The sequence below is a fragment of the Mercenaria mercenaria genome, chromosome 16 (assembly GCF_021730395.1).
Source record: "Mercenaria mercenaria strain notata chromosome 16, MADL_Memer_1, whole genome shotgun sequence".
Lineage (NCBI taxonomy): Eukaryota > Metazoa > Mollusca > Bivalvia > Venerida > Veneridae > Mercenaria > Mercenaria mercenaria.
In genome coordinates, this window is record NC_069376.1 from 16,485,588 (window position 1) to 16,508,715 (window position 23,128).

A 23,128-nucleotide genomic window follows, 5' to 3' on the forward strand; every position below is an offset into this window, starting at 1 on the left:
GGTGTTTGTGGTGTCACGTCTCGTGCATGTACGTTTCGTTTTGGGGAGGCTGCGATTGTGACTGGGATTCCCTGTTGATATTTGTGTTCGAGTTTTTATGGAACATGTAATACATTGTCAAAAATATTTCAGAACAATATGTACAAACACCCTGTAGGTAGTTTCCTTTTATCAATTTTAAACACTCCTTCCCCCCACCCTCCCACGTAAACAAGCACCATTTCTGCAACACGCGTAAAAAATAGTTATTTACAAAGGCATGTAAAATATTTTGTTGCGTCACTGGGAGGAAGGATGTTTAAAATGGAATAATGAAAATTGTTCACATTTCAATGCAAATGGGAAGGAGACATGTCAATAAAGTCATTGTTTAGTTCACAGACATGTACAAATTACTAGAATGCATCCAGAAATGATCTTTTACTATCTTTCCTACGCTCTTTTAGAAGTCTGGCCCCAGATCAGTTTTCTCTTATTGGATAGGGGCAATTTAAATTTAAAAAATGGCCAATATCATTTCTGCCATTTTATGCTGGTTAGTTGCATTAGTTCTATTAAGTTAAACACCATTTTTTCAGCGTTGTTGTTACTTAAGGGGCCATTTAATAAACGAGCATGCTTAGAAGACATGGGGGCCTGATATATGCCGATACTAGGAATGTTTGCTAACGTGATTTATCTAAAAAATATATAGAACGTTACAATACATACTACCAAATAATGAATTTTATTCCCATCACGATGGAAGATATGTGCCCGCATGTGCAAAAACCAAAATAAAAAAAAACACAAATGCGTAATTAAACATATTTCAACGTTTTTTAAAAGTTCAAGGGTAAACTTTCATTATTGCAATAAATTGTACAATTGCTTGATTGACACTGCATTTGGTCGTATTAAACAATTGTACAGGAGATCGAATGTTGATATCGCAGACGAGGCAGCGGAAGTTGTAAACCATTTATCTCATAACAACGAGGCGGTCCTTTGGCAGCTGCAGATGGAGGCAATGGAAATTTTTCATTGACGGTAAGTTTCATAAAGTTCCTAATGTTAACAAGTACAACAGATTCCGTTTCACGGCTGATGAACCAGGTATCATGTATATGAGCGTGTCTGCAGTTGATTCCGAGGAAGTAAGATTTGTAATTAGCAAGCTGCACCTTCTTGAAATGGATTAACCCACACATTTTAGGCAAAAACTAACATCTCTCAAAAATCCATAAAAGTGGGTACTCTGAATGTGACTATAGGTACAAACTTATTGAAATAAAATTTTTGCAAGATATTTTTACAAATATTCAAAAGTATTGTGCAGAAGGTTGTAAATCATTGCAACGTTTTTGAAATAATGCAAAACATTTACATTCTTCTTACATTTCTGCTTTTATTTTCACTTACTTTAACATTTTTCAGTGTCACATATTCATTCTCTGTCAAAGTTGATGGAAAATAATGTGTAATTTTTTTTTTACCAAACTGTGGGCAAGTAGCTATAAGGTGATTAGTCAGATTTTGGTCAAGTGGCGGATGTGTTCTAAACATTAACATCTGATCATTTACTCTTCTTTAAGAGCACTGAGTGTTCCATTAATGTTTAGTTTTCATTGGTACTGTTTTCTTTTTAATTTGATTTGCTATCCTAGTGTCCCAATTATTTCAGCATAAGTATACATTTGATAAATTTGCCTAAGGAATATATAACACTTAATACTAAAATCAGAAGAAGTGCAAATTTGAAACATTTTTATTACCTCCCCTTGCCTGTCTTGGTAAAAATAAATGAATTCAGAAGCTAGACAGCTTTAAAACTTATCTTTTTTAGGTAATTGTAAAATTTCAATATTTATCAAATGCAAATGTAAAAAGCGTTAGCAATACACTCATTTTTAATAATTTCATATTATAGGGAGTAATTACAAAATTTTATGAAAAAAGTCAATAAAAATGTATTTGTAATATGGATCTAATACTATTGTAACGGATTTTGCTCCTTAATACAGAAATAACAGAGAGCAACAAAATGTAATAAAATATTGCTAAAATGGGATTAACAACCATTAATGGAAATCTGATTAATTACAGGATAAGAAAGTATATACATTTACATATCTCAGTGGAAAATGCTCACATCTGATAAAGATATAGTCTTCTCAAAACGTTTAATTAGATCCAGTATATGTTTGAAATGTTTATAGTAATTCTGAACATAAACCAAACCAAAATACTTCTATGTCTTAAATATACACAAACGTCACGCATATCCACACAGTAATTTCATGCAAAATCAGAATAATCTATATGCTTATAGAGTTTGGTACAACACTTGGATTTAAACTGGTATATTTCTCATGATGCCTCTCTTTATTGCGTCTGACATTTACCTCTGCTATCATCTTCAGATCTGACCGAAATTCAGCAACTATCTTGAGCGCTTTTTGATCGGTGATATATTCCACCTCAAAATCACCTAGCTTATGCGTTCCATGTGTACTTAATACGCTTGTGATGATCATAGTTTTGTACATTGATTCTTCGTCTGGAAGACTTTTTAACAGCTGTACTTCGTCTATATGTCCTTTATTATTTGGCGGAAGTCCTCGGAGGCTACCCGGGTAGTTTGGTGGAAATGCGTATTCCTCGTACTGAAGAAAGTTAACGGCCGCATGCTGGACACTGCATGTAAAGATTATATTTGTAAGAGTGCGAATTACCTGTTGTTTGGTGGTGAACTTATCATCTACACCATAAACACCTAGAATGCCAAGGCCTTTCTCTTCTATCGGTGTTACGAGTTCTTTCCTCCAATTTTGAAGCTCATAGTCTTCCTTGACATCAGCATCCGACTTGTAATATAGGTTAAGGTACTTTCTTACATATGAATAAATACATTCATACAGTTTTATAGCGTCGTCACGGTAGTAATAATGCGGCAGCAACTTTGGATTATCTGGATCATAAACTCCTCGTGTTTTCAGGTCAGACAGAAGGTCTCCGTCTACATCCATTCGCCAGTTCATGTTTTTGTGTTTGATTAACTCTTTCATGCCATCTGAACCTAAGGTTAGGACTTTGTCTACGTAGCCGTTTTGATCCAAGAGTTGTGGAATGCCGACATGGTTAATAGCCAAAAGGTAAAGAAAGTGTGGCATAAGCAGTTTGTAGATTGGGTGACTCTTGTGTATTTGTCTATGGGTACAGACGACGATACCTTCCATCTTTAAATGAGTGAAACCAAGGTGGGTAACGGATTGATGGTAATTTGCATCGGCTACGTTAAACCACATCTTTGCCAAAATCCACGTATTCACAGGATCGCTTGGTAGAAAAACAGGATTGTCAGCACCAGGCTTTTGAAAGAGCTGAATGGCAACAGGAACTAGACTACCATCATAACGCTGATAGAATAATGCTATTGGGGAGGTCATAACGTATCCTTCTTGAGGATGTAAATGTTCAAGTATCTCATAATCAATAACAAAAATTCTTTTCTTTTGTAGAGCTTGTGACAGTGACATATTTTCTAGGAAAGGCTTCAACATGTGATCATCGACAGCAAGTTTTTCTGGAATCTCTGTACAAAGACGTATCACATTAGGGTTTACTCCTATTAGACGCTGCATACCGAACAGCACGTCATCTTGCCATCTGCAAATTTGACAAGCACAATATTCATTGACAATGAAATACAAATAACCAATGAAATAAAAAAAATGGAAAAAGAATCCTCGTCTCTTCGAAATACAAACTTAGTTGTTATTAAATTATCGTAAGAAGCATCGACATCAGTCGTAAATGGTAGTGTTGATCCAACTTGATGATATTGTTTTACGTTGATGCAACGCAAGAGCACATTTGCAATTGTTTATATACAAAACAAATCCCCCCCTGTTTCTGCGACACATTCAACAACATTCTAAATTAACAACGTTGACCGTGCCTGTTATTTCTAAGGCTTAAGATTTGATTTGACCCTGATGCAATATGGTATCGTTACAACGTATGTCGATATATCTTTACTCAGAATAATGGAAAATACAAATTAACAATGGTATGTTGTTCTACGCGGGCGCCCGTCCATCCTGATATAGTGTTTTGATCCTCAAACGATAAAGCTAAAAAAGTGACACATGACTAATAATGCCGTTGTGGCTTTAAACTCTCCAAAACGAATAAACAACAATCATAGATTATACTAAGCTTTTGCCGCTTAGCTATTTTGTGACAAAGCAATATCTAACATAACAAAGCGTTTAACATATTTGACATTTTGTACGTGATGCTCAACTAACTAAATATTATGAAGCTGATAATTATTTTTTCATGACGGTTTTTGAATATACATTGAATTAATACTGTACAACTCCTACAGAACGTTTCATTTATTACCAAACAAGAATTATAAAGAAATACTTTTAAATTATTTGTTTACATGGTTTTGAATAGCTTACCTATTTAAATTTGATGGTTTTGGGAACACATTTGGAACCCGATGGAAAACCTTATATATATCCTTAACCTCATGAAATCCGCCAGTAAAGAGTACCTCAAACTTAGCATGAAATGTTATTATCATTGCCATTGTCACTGGTTCGAACTTGTAATCGAAGGAAAATTTTTCCTCTGGAGGTAATTGTTTTACTAATGGTGGACATCCCGGAAGTCGTTCGTCAGTCAGCTCATAAAGTTCCCTCTGATGTTGAAGGTCAAGCATTCTGTCTTCTTCAATAGAAACACTTGGAAATTAGACCACTTTTTCTTTAATACAGTCAATTATGCAAGACAAGACTATTGACAGGTTTTGAGAAGTTCAGTTTGTGTTAGAATTAACCTACTTTTTTGGTTTTTAACAAGATACAAATTTCTTTCTAAAATGCTTAACTTGTATCTTATGATTGCAGTAGCCTGTTTTGCTTGCTTAGATAATATTTTCTGAAATCTAACCTAGTATTAAATGGTACAAAGTAAGATCAAGGGTGTTATCATAATAGGTACGACATGCAATAGTGACATTTTCCTCCTATCTTATGGCTTTCCATGGTACTATACCTTTTTGAGAACTTGACGCTGATTGAGGTAAAACGTCGTCATCAGCTATTAATCTATAAGTGCGACCGGCTCTGATGTTAGTAAAAACTGGAATAATCGTTTCCTCGCCAGTAATCCCGTTTGTAATTGTAAATCTGTCGATTTTCCAACCGGTCTCACCAACACAATGGCCTCCACGCACATATATGCCAATGATATTCTTAAACTGAATTGGAAAATTTCATATGTGCCGAGTTTACAGTGTACATTACCATAATTTGTAGTTGTTTCAAAACGCGAATACATAAATGTTATTATACAATAGAATAGGACAAACTCCAAAATACCAAAGGACAAGAAATATTTACAATAACACTGAGTCCATGTACGAAGCGACATTGTACGGACCTTACACGGTACTTCAAAAGTGCTTTTGTGAAGTTTCATTAAAATCTCTAGAATATAGATTAAATAATTTAACTGGCACAAGACCAGAAAGCATATACAGTGTAGATGTCATACCCTACACCTGTTAATAATATAAATACATGTACACGATTGTAGACCCTAAAATACCAGCAAATCTCATTCGCCCATGTTTCACCTAACACGTGCAGTTCGATAATGGATACTACACCTGTCATTCTTTCATAAACTAGCTCATTGCAGAGAAAATCCCTATATTTTATGTTTCTTTGACGTTATATTTGTGTCTTACATACCCAACCCCAAATAACACTTTTTATACACGACAACTGATTTTCTGACTGGCTGTTATGACCAGGTGTTTGAGGCGTCGTTTCAACTACACTTGTACGCTGAAAAGTGTCTATGCAATATGAATGTGAAATGTCTATTATGCATTTAACTGAATAAAAGAGTACAGAAAGGCATGATATCATTTTCAGGATCATTTTCAAGGTTTATTTATATTGTTTTATTATTAAGCTGTTAATGTGGTATAAAAAATACCATGTTTTTATTGTTTGTTTGTATTTCGCCTCTACAAGCAAACGGCCTTGTTACAAACCAATAGAGTCAGAAAAGGTAACCGGGGTTCAATAGGTGAAGGATCTGTCAGAAACTAACTGGTTAATCATACAAAATTTCTCTGCGACGACTAAGTATGTGAAAGGGTGACAGTTATTGCATTGAAGATATATTGGTATCTTGCAGTGTTCATAGTCAAACTCGGGAGTCTCTATTATAATACACATACGTGTAGGGTACGAAAATGCCAGCCTTAATGGGTTTTTTTTTTTGTGTGACAGTGGAAAAGTATCAGAGATGTTGTAAAATTAAATACAACACGTGTCACAAACAGGGACACGACGTGTGTAGTGGTAAATGAACTTACCGACTGATTTTCTACTTTAAAAATATGCCCATAGCCTCTTTTAAACTTTTCTGGAAATGCATCAGCGACTAACTCAACCTCCTTGCCAGTATCGCCATCATCTCCGACAAGTTTAATATGGATTACACCCTTGTGACTTGCACCCGGTTTGTCGGTTGACTCAACAGCAATAGAGTAAGAGTAGTCTTTAAATAGAAAATCTAGTAAGAACAAAATTTGGAAAACGGTACAAACATTATTCACTGGGATTATAAACAGAGTAAATATTAAGCGTTTTAGAAATATTTATATTACTTGACTTATTTAGAAAGGGTTTCTAAATAAAATAAGCTAGGTGTTTGCCTCTTATGTATCTTTTTGTAATACGCCAACTATAAACGAAGTATTATGCATCTAGTGAATTCATTTTAATTATCCCAATAAATAGCATTTGATGCAAACCTTCTGAAGACAGTTACCAGATCACAGTAGATCCAGGAGCTTAGCATCCAGGAGCTTAACTGCCGACCTTCTTCTCTATATAAATTACATACATGTCCCTTATTTTATAAAAATCGAATACACTTCAAAGAGCTACACTTCGAATATTTTCTTGCAGAACAGTGTCAATGCTACTCGAAATTCAACAGAAACATTTATCCCTATAATTACTAAGATTAGAAGGTTTACTTTCGAATCGCATTACCTTCCTAAACGATTGGTATGAATTTCGGGTGCAGGAAGGAAATGAAGCAAAATTCACAGAAAACATACTTACACTGGTAAGTAAAGAATGATTCCAACAACGATTGTATAGCACAGTGAGCTAGAAGAAGAAATAACCCAAATGCCAAAGTATACAGGAATTTGGTATAATCCATACCGTTTTGTCGAGGAATTAACATATGGATTATAATTCAATCTTGTGCAGTAAGTGAACCAAGTGAAAGGTTTTCCTCTTGCAATATCTAAAATAAAAGCAATAACAGAATGATTTGCATCATCTCTGCATGACATTCGTATTTTTTACATAAACCAAGAAGGCATGGGTTTCGCAACAACATGGTTACCAGAGTAATTTTACAGTATAATGAAGGAAAAGTCTGCTTCTCTTTAACTTTCTCCCTCACATTTTGCGCTGTATACATTTGGTGAATGTATATGCGGAAAGTACCTCATTAAGTATTGACTAATAACGAAAAAATCTCACAAGAATAAAATTTATAATAGATGAATAGTTTACTTTTTTAAACGAAATGTAAATGGCGTCAGATTTGAAAATACGAATATAGCACACATACCTGAGTAAATGTCTAAAATAACATTTCCATTGTTGTATCACCGAATAAGACTTTAAGAAGTGTTTCCATTCCCAGTCTGAAACGTAAAAATGTTTTAAACGTTTCGAATAATCATCTAAATCTAATAATAACCTGTATGTATCTAGAGATTAACTACCTGGTTAAGTTTTTCCTGGAAGAGAAGGAGGAAAACACGTTTTTGAACGTCGCAAATATTTTACATGTCTTGAGTATATTTACAAATGTAGGTATGACCTGGTGTAAATTATATCTTATGATTTGTTTTTTTCCTGCTTCGTGAAAATGAACAAAAAACTTGGTAATTCAAAGATATAACCATGTGTCCGTGTCTCCTCTTTTACGTTGAATTATTCTAATGTTACAGGTAAAAATTTGTCTGCATGCCATTGTATAAAACCCACTTTCTCCTGAAATAGATATTTATTTTAGTATTGATATATGTAACAACATGTAACAACAATACAACAAGTCCAATGACTTTAAATGGTAAATGTACACGTAGTCAAGTTGTAAATTCGAATAGCAAAATAGATACGGATTTTTTGTTTCGGTTTAACGTCGCACCGACAAAATTATAGGTCATATGGCGACTTTCCATCTTTTGATGGCAGAGGAAGACCCCAGGTGCCCCTCCGTGCAATATTTCATCACGAGCGGGCACCTGGGTAGAACCACCGAACTTCCGTAAGCCAGCCGGCTGGCTTTCTCACATGAAGAATTCGACGCCCCGAGTACGGTTAAAACCCACATAGACGAGGGGCAAGTTATTTGAAGTCAGCGACCTTAACCACCCGGCCACGGAGACCCCTAAATAGATATGAAGGGTCGCACAAAAGATTTTTATCATTTAAAGATGACTGATTTTCTGATTGTCGATTAGTTTCGGTTTACCGTCACGGTTACAGCAGAAGCCAGCATTATAATTGTTTATACTGGGGTGGGTTTCTTTTTGGCAAATCGGAATCGTGTTTTGAAAAGCGTAATTGTGTTTCAGATTGGTTTAAATTAGATGAAATAATTATCATGTTTTCTAATTGAGTTAAGGTTTAGGAGTATATCACCAAAACACAGAAATATTCTATAAACGAACAACATCGTTACCAATCTTTTAACTGACCATTACATGTTCTGCCGTACTGTCCCGTACTTAAAATATTCTGAAAAAGTTGTCCCCCTTTGAAAATGAATGCCATTTGTAAAAATATAAAAATAAACAATTGCTGAAAACTGTGTTCCACCTAGTTATGTGAAATTTCAACACTCGCACGCTATTTCAAATGCATCAAAACGAACATGTGTAACAGTTCCTTGAAAATGGTGAGTTTTTAAAGGCGTTTGACTGTCCGGAAGTGGGGCCCATTTAGGCAGTCATTTTCCGGAATTCAATGTTTAAATCAGTATACTGACACTTGTTTTTTAGAGTAATATATACGCTATCATTACAAAAACTACAAAACATGTGTCAGTATACTGATATAAACATTGAATTCCGGAAAAGAACTGCCTGAAGGGGTCCATCTTCCGGACAGTCAAACGCCTTTAAAAACTCACCATTTTCAAAGAACTGTTACACAAGTTTGTTTTGATGCATTTACAATAGCGTGCGAGTGTTGAAATTTCACATTACTAGGTTGAACACATTTTTCAGCAATTGTTTATTTTTATTTCTTTACAAATGGCATTCATTTTCAAAGGGGGACAACTTTTTGAGAAAATTTTAAGTACGGGACAGTACGGCAGAACATGTAATGGTCAGTTAAAATATTGGTAACGATGTTGTTCGTTTTTCAAAAATTTCTGTGTTTTGGTGGTATACTCCTAAACCTTAATCGGGTTAATATTGATTTCAAATCTACAGGTGTGACTGTATCAGTACAATTGTGAATATATACATTTATTTATATCATTTACTCGTCTAATTTCGGGATATTTTGCATTATGTCACAGCGTACATCATCTTCATAACATTGTAGTCATTCAACCTAAAAGATGATAAGCGGACACCCTCGATTTTCCTTTAAATTACCAACTTCCTTGTTAACTACCAAGAAAGTAACAATAGAAGTTAGATAAAATAAACACTTTATGTGACAATAACTGCAAGATTTGAACATTTTTATTCTTCTATTTTTCCATGAAAAGATTTGTTTTGTCTCTTCAGCGAAAGATTAATCCCGGATATCTCATTATAGTACCCACTTCTTTGTTAACAAAAAGGACTTACTAGGTAAAGTTTACACCTGATCATCATGATTATAGACTTGTAACAATAGCCGCAACATTTAATTGTGCTTTTTCTTTCTTTTATTCGATGTAAAGGCTTGCTTTTTCCTTACAATGAAAAGATTAATCAGACAGTTCATACATACAAGTACGTATTGAAATCAATTGATTACTTGAAACGTTTAAAAGTAAATTATATCATGTTACAGGAGAGTAACCTAGCGTTCTGTGTAATTAGTTTATGAACATTTGCTTTCTTATATGAAACAACTTCTTATATTTAAATATTTTTTTCTGTTTACCAAACAGGACATTTACCTTTTCATGTTTCGTTCTTATATTGGAACATAATCATTTCTTCGAGGCTATTAAGGTAAAACAACGACGGAAATGTAACTTAGGCATTTATGCAAGTAAGTTTTCTATACACTTGTACTCGAATGTTTTGGTGAAACTTTAAAAAAAAGTAAGATGGCGTCTATTTTTACCAGGAATTAATCGTTGTATCAGCTAAGTTGGCTGAACCAATTATGTTTTCTGGCTAGTTGATTATTGAATAAAATTAAAGGAATCTGATATTGACCCAGAAAATTCTGTACTGGCCGAGAGGAAGTATTGCAAACTTTATCCTCGTATGAATTTGGTCGCGGGAAATATTACTAAGTTAATTACATAAAAATAAAATAAGACCAGACATTACTTAAACATAATAGAAATTTACAAACTCGAGGTAACTGAGCTTAATTATAACCTTTATTATTACTATAATGAGTTACGGAAATTGATTTAATTTTTTCGTAGTAAATTACTAAACAAATTTGGTTCGGATACTCTTTCAATATACCGTGATGTATATTATATGGGGGCCGTGAAGGGACATTTATTATCAATAATTTCATTTTATTATTGAAGAGATATAATTCTCTAACTGGCTGTGAGCTTCTATGACATTCTAGGGTAGGAAACGAAAAGAGGATAAGTAAGCAGGGCTAAAAGAAGTTACAGCAGGTTTGTATGATTGTTATCTTGTAACCTTCATTTTGTTGTGATTTTAACTGGCATGTATTTGGTATTACTTTATAACCTATAATTTATAGCTTGTTATCTGTAAGTGATGATTTATTACTTATGGACTATATCTCACTCTCAGGTATTCTCTAGGGCGGAAGATTTGTGTATTTGTGTTTGGGCTTAACGTCTTTTCCAACAATTTTTCAGTCAAATAAACGACGGTATCTACCTATAGCAATGACCACAATGCCAAACTTTATAACGCTGCCTCATTGGACTAGCACGCCGTAGACATGTAACATATTCCACCTAGTTACGTTTTTTCTGACTTCGGGCTGACCAGTCTTAGCACTATCCTCTTAATGCTAAGAGCCAAGTACCATTATTACCGTCTTTGGTATGAGGTGGCCAGGGATCGAACCAACGACCTCTCGCACTCGAAGCAGGCGCTCTACCACTAGGCTACCGAGGCGGTCCGAAGATGATCGAGTACAGATAGTTTGTATAGAAAATATTTAATTGATCATCTTGTCTATCAATTATAATTGACTTTTGGCGAATCGTCGCTTTACTCGGTGATACATGCCGTTTTTACTCATAAATAATGAATGATAAGTAAATAATAAGTTTAAAAGAAAACAAATTGACAAAAAATGAAAAATTTTGGAAAACGGTCACCCGCACCTGCTGCAATAGCTTTTTGCTTTGCTTACACATTATGGTTTTGATCTTCGTCACTCAATGTCCGACTAGAATGCCACGGGACCATACAACCAGTTGCGAATGAAAAACTAGTGAATTATATCCGATAAATAGCAGTCAAAAATTTTAAATCATGAATGAAGTCTGTCCCTCAAGAGCTACCGTAATATTATGTACGATAATCTGTTCCTACGTAAACATAACAGGAAATAAATATACCTAGATGGGGTATTTTGCGGGCTAAGCAGGACAAATATGGCCTTGCCGGTATATGTTTACCATAATGTTCGTAAAAAGACATTACAACTAATCTCTTTAATTGTTGTTATTTTTTATTCATTGAAGTTGTATGAAATATGAATTCAACTGCCACATTTGCTTGACATCCAATATTCATTTCAAGAAATATATTCACCTGACTATGCGCATCCGTCTTTGCCCTGACCGGTTAAAGATAGCGTTTCAACACTTGAAATTATTGCTCCAAAAGGTGCTTCTTGTTACATTCCTTTATTTCTCAAACTGTGAATGTGTATTTAATGAAATCCGTATCAAATGAAGACGTGAAGGTACCTAACTAGATTTAGTTTGATTTATCAAGAAGTTAAGTAGATGTTTAATGAGCCCAGATAACGTATTACACTCAAAAGTCAACAATTTTAAAAATTTGTATCTATACCTGGATTATGCTTCCAGTCAAACTTGAATTCCATTAAGATGTTAGGAAAGGAAGTCGTTCATTGTAAATGTGCCTCTTCACATATGAGTGACTACTAATAGAAGCCTAATTTATCTACATTTTGTAATATAAAGTACATCCTGAATATACTTTGTAATTTTAACAGCATGAAATACATTAGATGTACGTTTTTAACTTATATGATGCACTCTCTTTCTTGAAAATAAAAAATATCAAAGCTAAAAATAAACTGTAATTCAGTTAGTTCAGGGAGTTTCAACCTAATTTAAGCTATCAAATGATCTAAATTATCTCTATAAAACAGGTTTTCCTTAGTGTTTAATCCTAATCATGCTGGAAACGATTAATTCTACTTTGCGACCAGTGCGACCAGTGCAGATCATGATCAGCCTGCACATCCGTGCAGTCTGATCATGACCTGCACTGTTCGTCATTCAGTCAGTATCTTTTTGGTATGAATCCTTTTTAACACTAAATGGTACTGTCCAAATTGGACAAGTTCATTATAGAAATTTAGCAGTGTAAGGGTTAAGTCTAGCATAGTACAGTCATACAGACTCTTACTCTAACTTACTTGTCACATTCAGTGACAGCTAACGAATAGTGGTTTTTTTTGGACCTCAAAATATAATCTGTTTGGATAATACCTATTGCCTTTCTTGAAACCTAGTAGATTATTAAATGCACGTACAGTATGAAAACTTACGTATTACATTTCATAGGATATTAAAGCTACGAAACAAAAGTATCCAATTTCTGTACTTTAGTTAAGATTTCAAAGTTAATTGAGCTCATAGTTTTATCGGGTTTTATCAAAAATACAATGTGAAATTAAAATCTTCTTATTCTGTACCATAAATAATTGTTATGTTCAACTAAAAAAGAACAATCGAACATAGTAGCTTATAGATATTTCTAAAACTGGCGTTGTGTTTAAATTCACCGAATATATTTTTCAGCGCAAAATATGCAGAAACTTTGAAACAAACAGATTTTTTATCAACATTATACTGTAAAAGTACGCTGGTAACTTGAGGTTACACCTGTTATGGTCCCTGCAGAGAATATTATATGAGCCACGCCATGGGAAAACCAACATAGTGCATTTGCGACTAGCATGGATCCACACCAGCCTGCGCATCCGCGCAGTCTGGTCAGGATCCATGCTGGTCGCATATAAGATCTATGTTGGTTTTCTCATGGCCCGGCTCATATGCAGACATGAAGCAGCTGTATCATTGTTCTTTTTTACATTTTAGATATTGCAAGAGGTAACCCTTTTAACTTAGTTCACTTGGTGAAAAGATAGTCTTTGAATCAATACATGGTATATTGAAATCAATTCCCCGACTAATCAGCATGGATTATATCAATTTCCTGTATACTTTGGCATTTGGGATATTCCTTCTTCTTATCAACGGGGCTATAAAATCGTTGTTGGAGTCATCCTTTACCTACCAATGTAAGTACATCTTCTGTGAATTTAAGCTTCATTAACGCATTACATCTTGAATTCTTACCTATCATTTTGTACAATCGAAACAGAAAGGCAATATGATACAATAAGAACGAATCCACACTGTTCTGAATATATCGGTAAAATGCACCTTTAAATCTCTTTACCGTTTTTTTCAACTTTTATAAAACAGAAAAGTTTTCATAAAATAAAGATAAAACATCTACTGACACATTGCTGTACTTTGCTATAATTTTTAACATTTTCTGCGGTTTTAACTTTAATTCTTCATATAGGTTGATATCAGTGCAATAGACAAGTAACAAAAATAATTCTAAAAACTTTGTTTACCACAGGAAAATTCCCATGAATGGGGATGATTTTTGTACTACATTTTGAATTTTCAAAGCATTGTTCTATTGAAATATACTTTATTTAAAAGACTACACTATTGCTGTTGAGTCCGCCGACAAACCGAGAGCATTGTGCATAGGTGTAATCCATATCAAACTTGTTGGAGATGATGGCGATATTGGTAAAGAGGTTGAGTTAGTCGCTAGTGTTTTTCCAGAAAAGTTTAAAAGAGGCTACAAGAATATATTTAAGATAGAAAATAAATCGGTGAGATCATTTACAATGCTTATACAAATACATATTTTCCCTGTTCGACTGGAGGGGCCTCCGTGCCGAGTGGTACGTCGCTGATCAATCACTGCCCATCGATGTGGTTCGACTCATCGGCGTGAATTCTCGTGAGAACCATCACTGATTATGGAAGTCGGGTTCTACCAGTGCTGCTCGTGATGAAATTAATGCGGGGCACTTGGGTTCCTCCCACAAAGCGAAATCCATAGACCAAATAATATGTTTACGACTGTCTTTAATGTCTAAGGTTATCTCCAAAACTTCCCCACTGCCACCAGACCAGCAAGACATTACCGTTAGATGTTGAATGTTATTGTTCCACATTCACATTTGGACTATATATCTTGTAAATATGACTGAACGTAAAAGATGAATTGAAATCATGTGATGTTGCTACTTTAAACTGCAGCTTTTTAATCACGAAATGCACACTTAACATATGTAGTTAAAACAGCTTTTCATATCAGTCAATACCTGTTGTCCGCATGAGCTGGATGTTTTTTGAGTTTGGATCTGTCAGAAAAAAAATGTAACGTCGTAGAAAACATACAATAGCAGAATTTCCCTTTGATAGGTAACATTAAGAAAAAGAGACAGGCACTAGATTGAAGATAAATGAGTATAATTTTAATGTGCTTTGTACCAATTGTGGAACTGTTCGTTTAGGAGTTACCACCATTACTACATCATCAGTTTTATATTTTGATGTAGGGTATGACATCTACACAATGTTAGTTTTAACTGGTATCTTGTCAGTGTGCTTCGGCAAAATAAATTAATTTATATTTTTAGTGTGTTACGGTCGCCTTAGCATAGCCTGTACGTTTAAGGCCAAAAGTCGACTACTTGGCTCAGTGATAGAGCATGGACAAGCACCAAACCTACCCGGGTTCGAATCTCTCCACAGGCAGTTAGGATATTTTGTCATAAGATGCTATGTTCTTTGGTTTGTCACGTTAAAAGTCGTGGGATGGGTTTCGACCGGGAATCGAACTTAACCTCGTGCCGAAAATGGCACTCCTTATGCTAAAACTACTAACACGTCATCATAAATGATAACTTTTTGAAAAGGGAAAGTGTCACGGTCGCTTACGGATAGCCTGAACGTTTAAAGCTAATATCTGACTAACTAAGCTGACAACTGTGTCCGGAAGTCGACTCTTTAGCTCAGTGGTTCGAGCATTAGTCTAGCATGAGAGTGACCCGGGTTCGCACCCAGCCAAAGGCAGTGGGGATGTTTGACTTGTTACGCCCAAAAGTTGTAAGAAGTGTTATCATCATTTATGTTATTTGAGTACATTGCTTGGTTGCTTTTTTCCTAAGGATCTTCTTAAAGACATCATTAATGTCCACAACAGTAGTCTTTACGTGTCATGTAGGGGCTAAAAATGTCGCCCCATTCTTGGATTCAGTTTATTATGATTTATAACTTTTTAGGATCATAGAGTCAATCCCATACTGCAATACAGAATAGTTCAAAATTTGATAAAGTATTAAGATCAACATAAATCATAAATTACAGTAATAATGTCTGTAATTCTGTCATTCTGAGATTGATTTGATATGAGTTTTTAAATACAGTATATGAGTATCACTGGCATATATGTGCGTGGCGGCAAATCTGTTGGTGAGACTGGTTGGAACATCGATAGGTTTACGGTAACAAACGAGGATACTGGCGAAGAAACGATTATTCCAGTTTTTACAAACATCAGAGCTGGCCGCACTTACAAATTTTTAGCTGATGACGACACATTACCCCAATCGGCCTCAATTGCCCAAAAAGGTATTTTATTCTGTTACACCATAATTGTTACTTTCCATAAACCTAATATCCCACTATTGCGTGCCTTACCTAACACAGTCAATTTTTTTTATCTTACTTTGGACCATTTGATAGAAGGTATATCACGAAAATTACCAAATTAGCATGCAAAATACAAGAAATGTCATGACACTGCGAAAAATATGTGCATATACGGGAGTATACGGTCTTGTATATGTCTAATATACGAATATCATATAAAAGGTATCTTTCCTGAAAGTATGATCAAAACCTACGCCTTAAACATACTTTTGGACCTTGACAATCCCTAACTTTGAATACTGAGTCAGACATAAAATATTGAAACGTATTCATGCTAAGTATGAATGAACGGATCCATGTGAGAAAAACATGAATGTCCAATTAAAGAATACGGGATTCCAGTATATGGAATGTTCCATATACGGGAAAAATGTTTCCGTATACGCCCGGATATTAGGCGTATACGGAATGCGTACACTCCCGTATGCGGAACCATTTTCCGCAGTGTGATCATTAAGAAGCTATATTATTTAATTTGTCATTTTGATAATGAAAAGACACCTTATCATCATATTACGCATTCAAAACCGAATTCTATTATTGAAAACCGGAACAAAAAGCTTCTAAGATGAACTTTCTAAAACCGTTGTCAATAGTGTTGACTTGCGTTAGTGATTGTATTATTTTCATGTGTACCTATTGTATTAAAGAAAGTATTTCCACGTGTTTCTATTGTGATAAAGAAGGCGTTGGCTAATCTGCACGTGTTTCTATTGTATTTAAAAATAAATGTGGTCTTACTTTCACTTGTTTATATTGAAGAGGACAGGAAGCGTGATCTCCAGTATATGAGGGAACTTTATGAGCTGACTGAAGAACGACTTCCAGGGTGTCCACCATTAGTTAAACAGTTACCTCCAGAGGAAACGTTCTCCTACAGTTATCAGTTTGAACTTGGTACCAAGGCAGCGGCATTTTTAATTGATGCTAAATTTAAAGAACTCTTTTCTGGTGGATTTCATGAGATCGAGGATATGCATAAGGTTTTTCACCGATTGTTAAAAGTGTTTCCCGTACCATCAAATTTAAACAGGTGGGCAATTTATTAAATTATTTTGAAAAATATATAAAGAACTTTTTGCTTATTCTTGTTTCTTGATAATGAAATTGTTCAAGAGAAAGTACAAAATATTTGTTTATTTAACTGACCAGATCTTCTTGAAAACAATAATTGTATCTTTGCAATATTTGTTTACAATTACTGGGGATTATTACGTATAAAATGCTGTTAAACGATTTGAAATATAAGATAATATTTTCATTTATCACATAGTTTGTATAAAAATGAAAACTACCTTTATTTTCGTTTAAACAATATTGATTTATGCAATTATAGCAAGGACAACACTTTCTGCGATAATGCAAACGAAACCTAAGAATTAGACAAACTTGCGAAAAAGCAATCTGTCAAAACCGGTAACATACAATCCTTTCAAATAGAACATCATATTATAGCTAAATGTCATCTTTTCCTGCGTTAAAAAGTTAAATCAAAACGACTTTCATATGAATTAAGGATACGTGTTTTTTAAACTAAAATCGGGAACTATACATTTTAACTGGAGGCCGATTTCAAAATTAACGTAGGCTGATCTGTTTTGCTGATCAGTCGTGAAGTTGTAAAGATCGATAGTCTGGAATTGCAATGTCTTTGGGGAACTCATGTAAAAAATATTCTGTTGATAACGGAACAGAATATGATATAAGAAATAAAACTAATTTTCTTTCGAAGAAACGTGTAATTTATGTTTTTGTTTGATTATTAGAATGTTAAATCGCATCGACCTAATCTAGGCCATAAAATGCTTTTAAGGTGGTGGAAGGGAGGAAATTTTTTTGATCTTCAATTGACATTATATCTGACGCGGACGGGCACCTTATTAAAACCACACACCTTTCATATCTTATCTGTATTTGCCATTATTTTGAGGACAATTATACAAACAAAACTAACTAACAAATATTTCCAAACTAACGCCATTGACTCCCGGCAAGTGATGAAATTGTTCTTTATAAATAGAAGGTAATGTATTTGATGTTAGTTTGGAAATGAATCATATGCATTCAAAAGTGTTCACAGAAGCTGTTGATTTGTGGTGCATATTACACACATGCAAATCTGTTCATGAGTTACAAGATCACTGACAGATCAACTCCTGATCGATTTCGGGGTTTTACAATTATTGGTCAGTCTTATTTTCAATAAATCATTTTCTTATTAAATGAATCATATTTTCAGGTGGCGAGATGATGTACTTTTCGGTATGCAACGTCTTATGGGTGTAAACCCTAATGTAATTCGTCTTTGTACAAAGATTCCAGAAAAACTTGCCGTCGATGATCATATGTTGAAGCCTTTCCTGGAAAATATGTCACTGCCACAAGCTTTACAGGAGAAAAGAATTTTTGTTATTGATTATGAGATACTACAAAAAGCACATCCCAAAGCAGGATACATTATGACTGCCCCCATCGCATTATTCTATCAGCGTTATGATGGCAATCTAGTTCCTGTTGCCATTCAGCTCTTTCAAAAGCCTGGCGATGACAATCCTGTTTTTCTACCAAGCGATCGCGTAAACACGTGGATTTTAGCGAAAATGTGGTTTAACTTAGCCGATGCAAATTACCATCAATCAATTTCCCACGTTGGTTTTACTCATTTGAAAATGGAAGGTATTGTCGTCTGTACTCATAGACAAATACACAGGAGTCACCCAGTTTATAAACTACTGATGCCGCACTTCCTTTACCTTTTAGCAATTAATCACATGAGTATTCCTCAACTTTTGGAACGAAACGGCTTCATAGACAAAGTTTTAAATATAGGCTCTGACGGCATGAAAGACTTGATAAAACACAAAAACATGAACTGGCGAATGGATATAGACGGGGACCTTCTATCTGATCTGAAAACTCGAGGAGTTTATGATCCAGATAATCCAAACTTGCTGCCGTATTATTATTACCGTGACGACGCCTTGAAACTGTATGAATGTATTTATTCATATGTGAAGAAGTACCTTGACCTCTATTACAGGTCAGATGGTGATGTCAAAGAAGACTATGAGCTTCAAAATTGGAGGAAAGAATTTGTAACGCCAGTAGAAGAGCAAGGGCTTGGTCTTCTAGGTGTTTATGGAGTAGATGGCAAGTTCACCACCAAAGACCATGTATATCGCATTTTGACAAACATAATTTTTATATGCAGCGTCCAGCATGCAGCAGTTAACTTTCGGCAGTACGAAGAATACGCATTCCCACCAAATTACCCGGCTAGCCTCCGAGGACACCCGCCATACAGTAAAGAACAAATAGACGAAGCAATGCTGATGAAAAGTTTACCTGACGAAAAAACAATGTACAACACTATGATCATCGCAAGCATAACAAGTACACAGGGAATGAATAAGTTAGGTAATTTTGAGGTGGAATATATCACTGATAAAGAAGCGCTTAAAGTAGCTGCTGAATTTCGGTCAAATCTAAAACTTATATCAGAGGCAAACGACAAAAGCAATACCAAGAGGCGTCATGAAAAGTATACGTGCTTGAATCCAAATTTTGTGCCAAACTCAATAAGTATCTAAAGATACAATGTCGATATTGATATTAAAGATTTAAAGAAAAGAAGAAAACTGAGAAGTTAAGAATAAAATACAAGGAAAAGAAAACATAAACTATGAATGATGTCTCAGAGATTCCTTTACACAATACCAATATTGGTGCAGATGAGAATTTCCGGCCTGGAGACGGTAACGAGGCTCTACCCGAGAACCGGATTATCCCATCTGTATTTACAACCAATGATAGATTCGTTTTCTTCCTTGCAAACCACATTCAAGAAATAATGATAATGATAATATCAATCGAACGGCTTTTTAAAAATATTTCTTATATCATACGTATTTAAACAAAGCGCGGGAAACCAGCGTCCGTAAATGGGAAAGACGTCATGACACTTCAAAAAAAATAACAATGTTTAGTTTCGGTTTTGTTTTATTAGTAACATTAAGAATTTTTAAATAAAACAGCGTTTTATAAATCGAGAGTCATCTTACACCTCGGGGTATAAGATGGATTTTTCCAGCTCCGGTAAAATAACCGGAAGTCACCGTCTGGTATGTAAGAAACTGATGTGTTATGTTATTGTGCGGAAACGCATTTCTTTCACAGCCTGTATTGTCTTATATAACAAAAATTATGCTAATGCATTATTTTCATTAAAGGCAAGCATTATGAAAACCCAACATAGCTATGTAAGTGTGTACATTTTTTCTTATTATTTATTTACTCGGATATCCATTATCATAGTATCCTCGAAGCCAAAATAAGAAAATGTAACGCTTTCTAACCGAAGGATAGAAAATTTGGACTGAGAGTTTCGATATATGCTATGTCAAATATATTCATAAAAATAGAAAAAAATATGTCTGTTGAAAATATGTAACGCATTCTCTGAAAAAAAAAATGAATCTGAGAAATAATAAATGATTCATGACGGTTGAATGATGGACAGACGCACATGCTGTTGTATAAGACAGATAATTAAAAACTTGCACTCAAGAAATAAAGTCATTGTCTGCGACTGATTCTATTATGTTAGTAGACGATTGTAAGAAACATTCATATACATCAATACGAAAACTCGCTAAATAAATATGTCGAGTTGAGGACCTTAATGTGTCGTTATAATTTGCTGTTGTTGTTGTTTTTGTTCTTTTTTTTTTTTTTTTTTTTTTTTTTGCAAATTTATCGAGGTGTTGTAATCTTGCGCCATAACACCCTTACATCAACATACCTCGACATAGATGAATACAGCCGCTATTTATACATATGAACAAATAAAATTTCTACTAATGGGTATCTAGTGTTTTATTTTCAATTCCTGTCCTAAGCAATGGATTGCCTTTGATAATTCACCGAGATATTTGTTGGATTTAACATCGCACCGACACAATTATAGGTCATATGGCGACTTCCCAGCTTTCATGGTGAAGATGAACCCAGATGCCCCTCCGGGCATCATTTCACCGTGGGCACCTGTATAGAGCCACTGACCTTCCGTAAGCCAGCTAGATGGCTTTCTCACATGAAGAATTCACTGCCCCGAGTGAGGCTTGAACCCATATTGGTGAGGGGCAAGCGATTTAAAGTCAGTGACCTTAACCGCTCAGTGACAAATGTCACATTCACAGAGATAAGAGCGATCATAGTGAAGCAATTTTTTTTGTAAGCTCCAATGACAATATCACAAATCCCCGTAAAAATGATGGGATACAAACCAAAGCACGGCAATTCGTTTCCGAAATGTAATACGAGTTTTGCTAGGGCTAGGGCCCATTATCAATAGCTGGAAACAAAAAAAAAACAGTTATGCAGCACAATAGTCAAAAAAGATATGTAACAAAATAGTGCGACCTGTATGAAAAAAGGGGTAGTGAGTCTGGGAGTTGTGAGTTCGAGTCTAGCTGTGTAATCTTCCCGTTGTACTGGTGCTTTGCTATGCTAATGAACCAACATCGAAATTCTCAATGTTAGTACTGTACTACAAAACCGTACACGGTTGAAAATCGTATCTTGAATTCCAAAGGATCGAGCATTTTACATTCAATTTGACTTACACAGTTGAAAATCTCGAATTCCAAAGGATCGAGCATTTTACATTGAGATAACCGAAATTCGACTGAAAGAACTTTGGCTTTGCTTTATTTTGTTTGACTTCCTTAGATGTTTATAGAGTTTGGCATAACAGTTTGACAAATGGTCTTCGGTGGTGAACTTGCCATCTACTCAATAAACACCTAGAAGACCAAACCCTTGTTACCGGCGTTACGAGTTCATTTCTCGAATTTTGAGGCCAATAATTTTCCCTGACATCAGCATCTGACTTGTAACAGAGGTTAAAGTACTTTGTTACATAGGAATGAATACATTCATAAAATTCAAAGCGTTATCGTGGAAGTAATATGACAAAATATTTAGATTATCTGGATCATAACCGCCTCAAGTTTTTAGATCAATTAGCATGTCCGCTTTTATACCAATCCGCCATTATTTCATGTTTATGTGTATTATCGGTTAATGCATTGTTATGAGTGTCAACAAAGTAGGCATTGTTGGGCATTTCATGTTGAAAAGATTCAAGCGATTTTATTACATGTAATACTATATTGCATTTACATTTGTATCTTAATTAATTAGTTTAAACTTCTTATCAAATAGCAATTTATACTATCTCCAGCATGTCAACATTCAGCACAGAAGCGTATGAACAAATAATGTGTCGTTAAGATTTTATATCTGGTTTCACATTTTAGGTAATATCTATTGGTGTTAGTTGCACATTTTCTGTCAAACTGCATATATATATTTCACAATGTTTCACAATGCTCATAGATTATTCGGACAGTTACTCATTAACTATAGCCGAACGATGAAAATATCTCACCAGAATAAAACGTTTAAAAGAAAATTAAATGCGATCAGATTAGACAATAGGAATATAGTATGATAAGGACCAAATATACAGATAATTAATTTACTTGTAAAAATGTTTGAAATAACAATCCCATCGTTGTACCACCGAGTGAGACTCCGAGCGGTTACACACCCAAACAGAAACGTGAAAATGCTTGTCCAATGTGGTCAACAGTAAACCAACATTAAGTTGTTTCGTATATTGGAACAAAGGTCCATAAAAAATCAATTATTTACGCAGAACGCCTAGTAACTTCTCTAGTACATTATATAACACAGTGTTATACATGTTGCATTTGAATTTGATACGTACCTGTATCTAAAGATTAACCACCTGATTAGTCTTTTTCGTGGAAGA

At 34.7% G+C, this 23,128-nt stretch overlaps 2 protein-coding genes across 6 annotated transcripts; one reads left to right on the top strand and one right to left on the bottom strand.

Moving 5' to 3' along the window:
* Positions 1-1,733: 1,733 nt before the first annotated feature.
* Positions 1,734-12,321, bottom strand: LOC123540524 (polyunsaturated fatty acid 5-lipoxygenase-like). 2 transcript variants are annotated; one of them, XM_053526200.1, is made up of 6 exons: positions 12,302-12,321; positions 7,143-7,332; positions 6,386-6,570; positions 5,050-5,254; positions 4,452-4,722; positions 1,734-3,648 (listed from the first exon to the last, which is right to left on the bottom strand). In XM_053526200.1, the coding sequence occupies exons 2-6, from the start codon at positions 7,267-7,269 to the stop codon at positions 2,298-2,300; spliced, it is 2,139 nt and encodes a 712-aa protein (XP_053382175.1). In that variant the 5' UTR covers positions 7,270-7,332; positions 12,302-12,321; the 3' UTR covers positions 1,734-2,297. The 2 variants fall into 2 exon arrangements, with proteins under 2 accessions (XP_053382175.1, XP_045181550.2); XM_045325615.2 differs by lacking the exon at positions 12,302-12,321 and adding an exon at positions 7,666-7,864.
* LOC123540522 (polyunsaturated fatty acid 5-lipoxygenase-like) lies at positions 9,803-21,151 on the top strand. 4 transcript variants are annotated; one of them, XM_053526202.1, is made up of 8 exons: positions 9,803-9,913; positions 10,219-10,322; positions 10,824-10,917; positions 13,582-13,784; positions 14,221-14,399; positions 16,005-16,209; positions 17,053-17,323; positions 18,530-21,151. In XM_053526202.1, exons 4-8 carry the CDS (start codon positions 13,682-13,684, stop codon positions 19,878-19,880), a joined length of 2,109 nt encoding a protein of 702 aa, XP_053382177.1. In that variant the 5' UTR covers positions 9,803-9,913; positions 10,219-10,322; positions 10,824-10,917; positions 13,582-13,681; the 3' UTR covers positions 19,881-21,151. The 4 variants fall into 4 exon arrangements, with proteins under 4 accessions (XP_053382177.1, XP_053382178.1, XP_045181547.2 ...); XM_053526203.1 differs by lacking the exon at positions 10,219-10,322 and having other exon boundaries at positions 9,812-10,057; XM_053526201.1 differs by lacking the exon at positions 9,803-9,913 and having other exon boundaries at positions 10,122-10,322.
* Positions 21,152-23,128: the final 1,977 nt, after the last annotated feature.

Bases quoted from the DNA above. Each gene is read 5' to 3' on its own strand.
- LOC123540524 (XM_053526200.1), bottom strand. From the start codon at position 7,269: ATGTTAATTCCTCGACAAAACGGTATGGATTATACCAAATTCCTGTAT. The intron at 4,723-5,049 runs GTATAGTACCAT...TTTCTATTGAAG, and splicing joins AGCGTCAAGTTCTCAAAAAG to AAGACAGAATGCTTGACCTT. The intron at 3,649-4,451 runs GTAAGCTATTCA...TCAAATTTGCAG, and splicing joins AAACCATCAAATTTAAATAG to ATGGCAAGATGACGTGCTGT.
- LOC123540522 (XM_053526202.1), top strand. From the start codon at position 13,682: ATGGATTATATCAATTTCCTGTATACTTTGGCATTTGGGATATTCCTT. The intron at 16,210-17,052 runs GTATTTTATTCT...TTTATATTGAAG, and splicing joins GGCCTCAATTGCCCAAAAAG to AGGACAGGAAGCGTGATCTC. The intron at 17,324-18,529 runs GTGGGCAATTTA...TCATATTTTCAG, and splicing joins GTACCATCAAATTTAAACAG to GTGGCGAGATGATGTACTTT.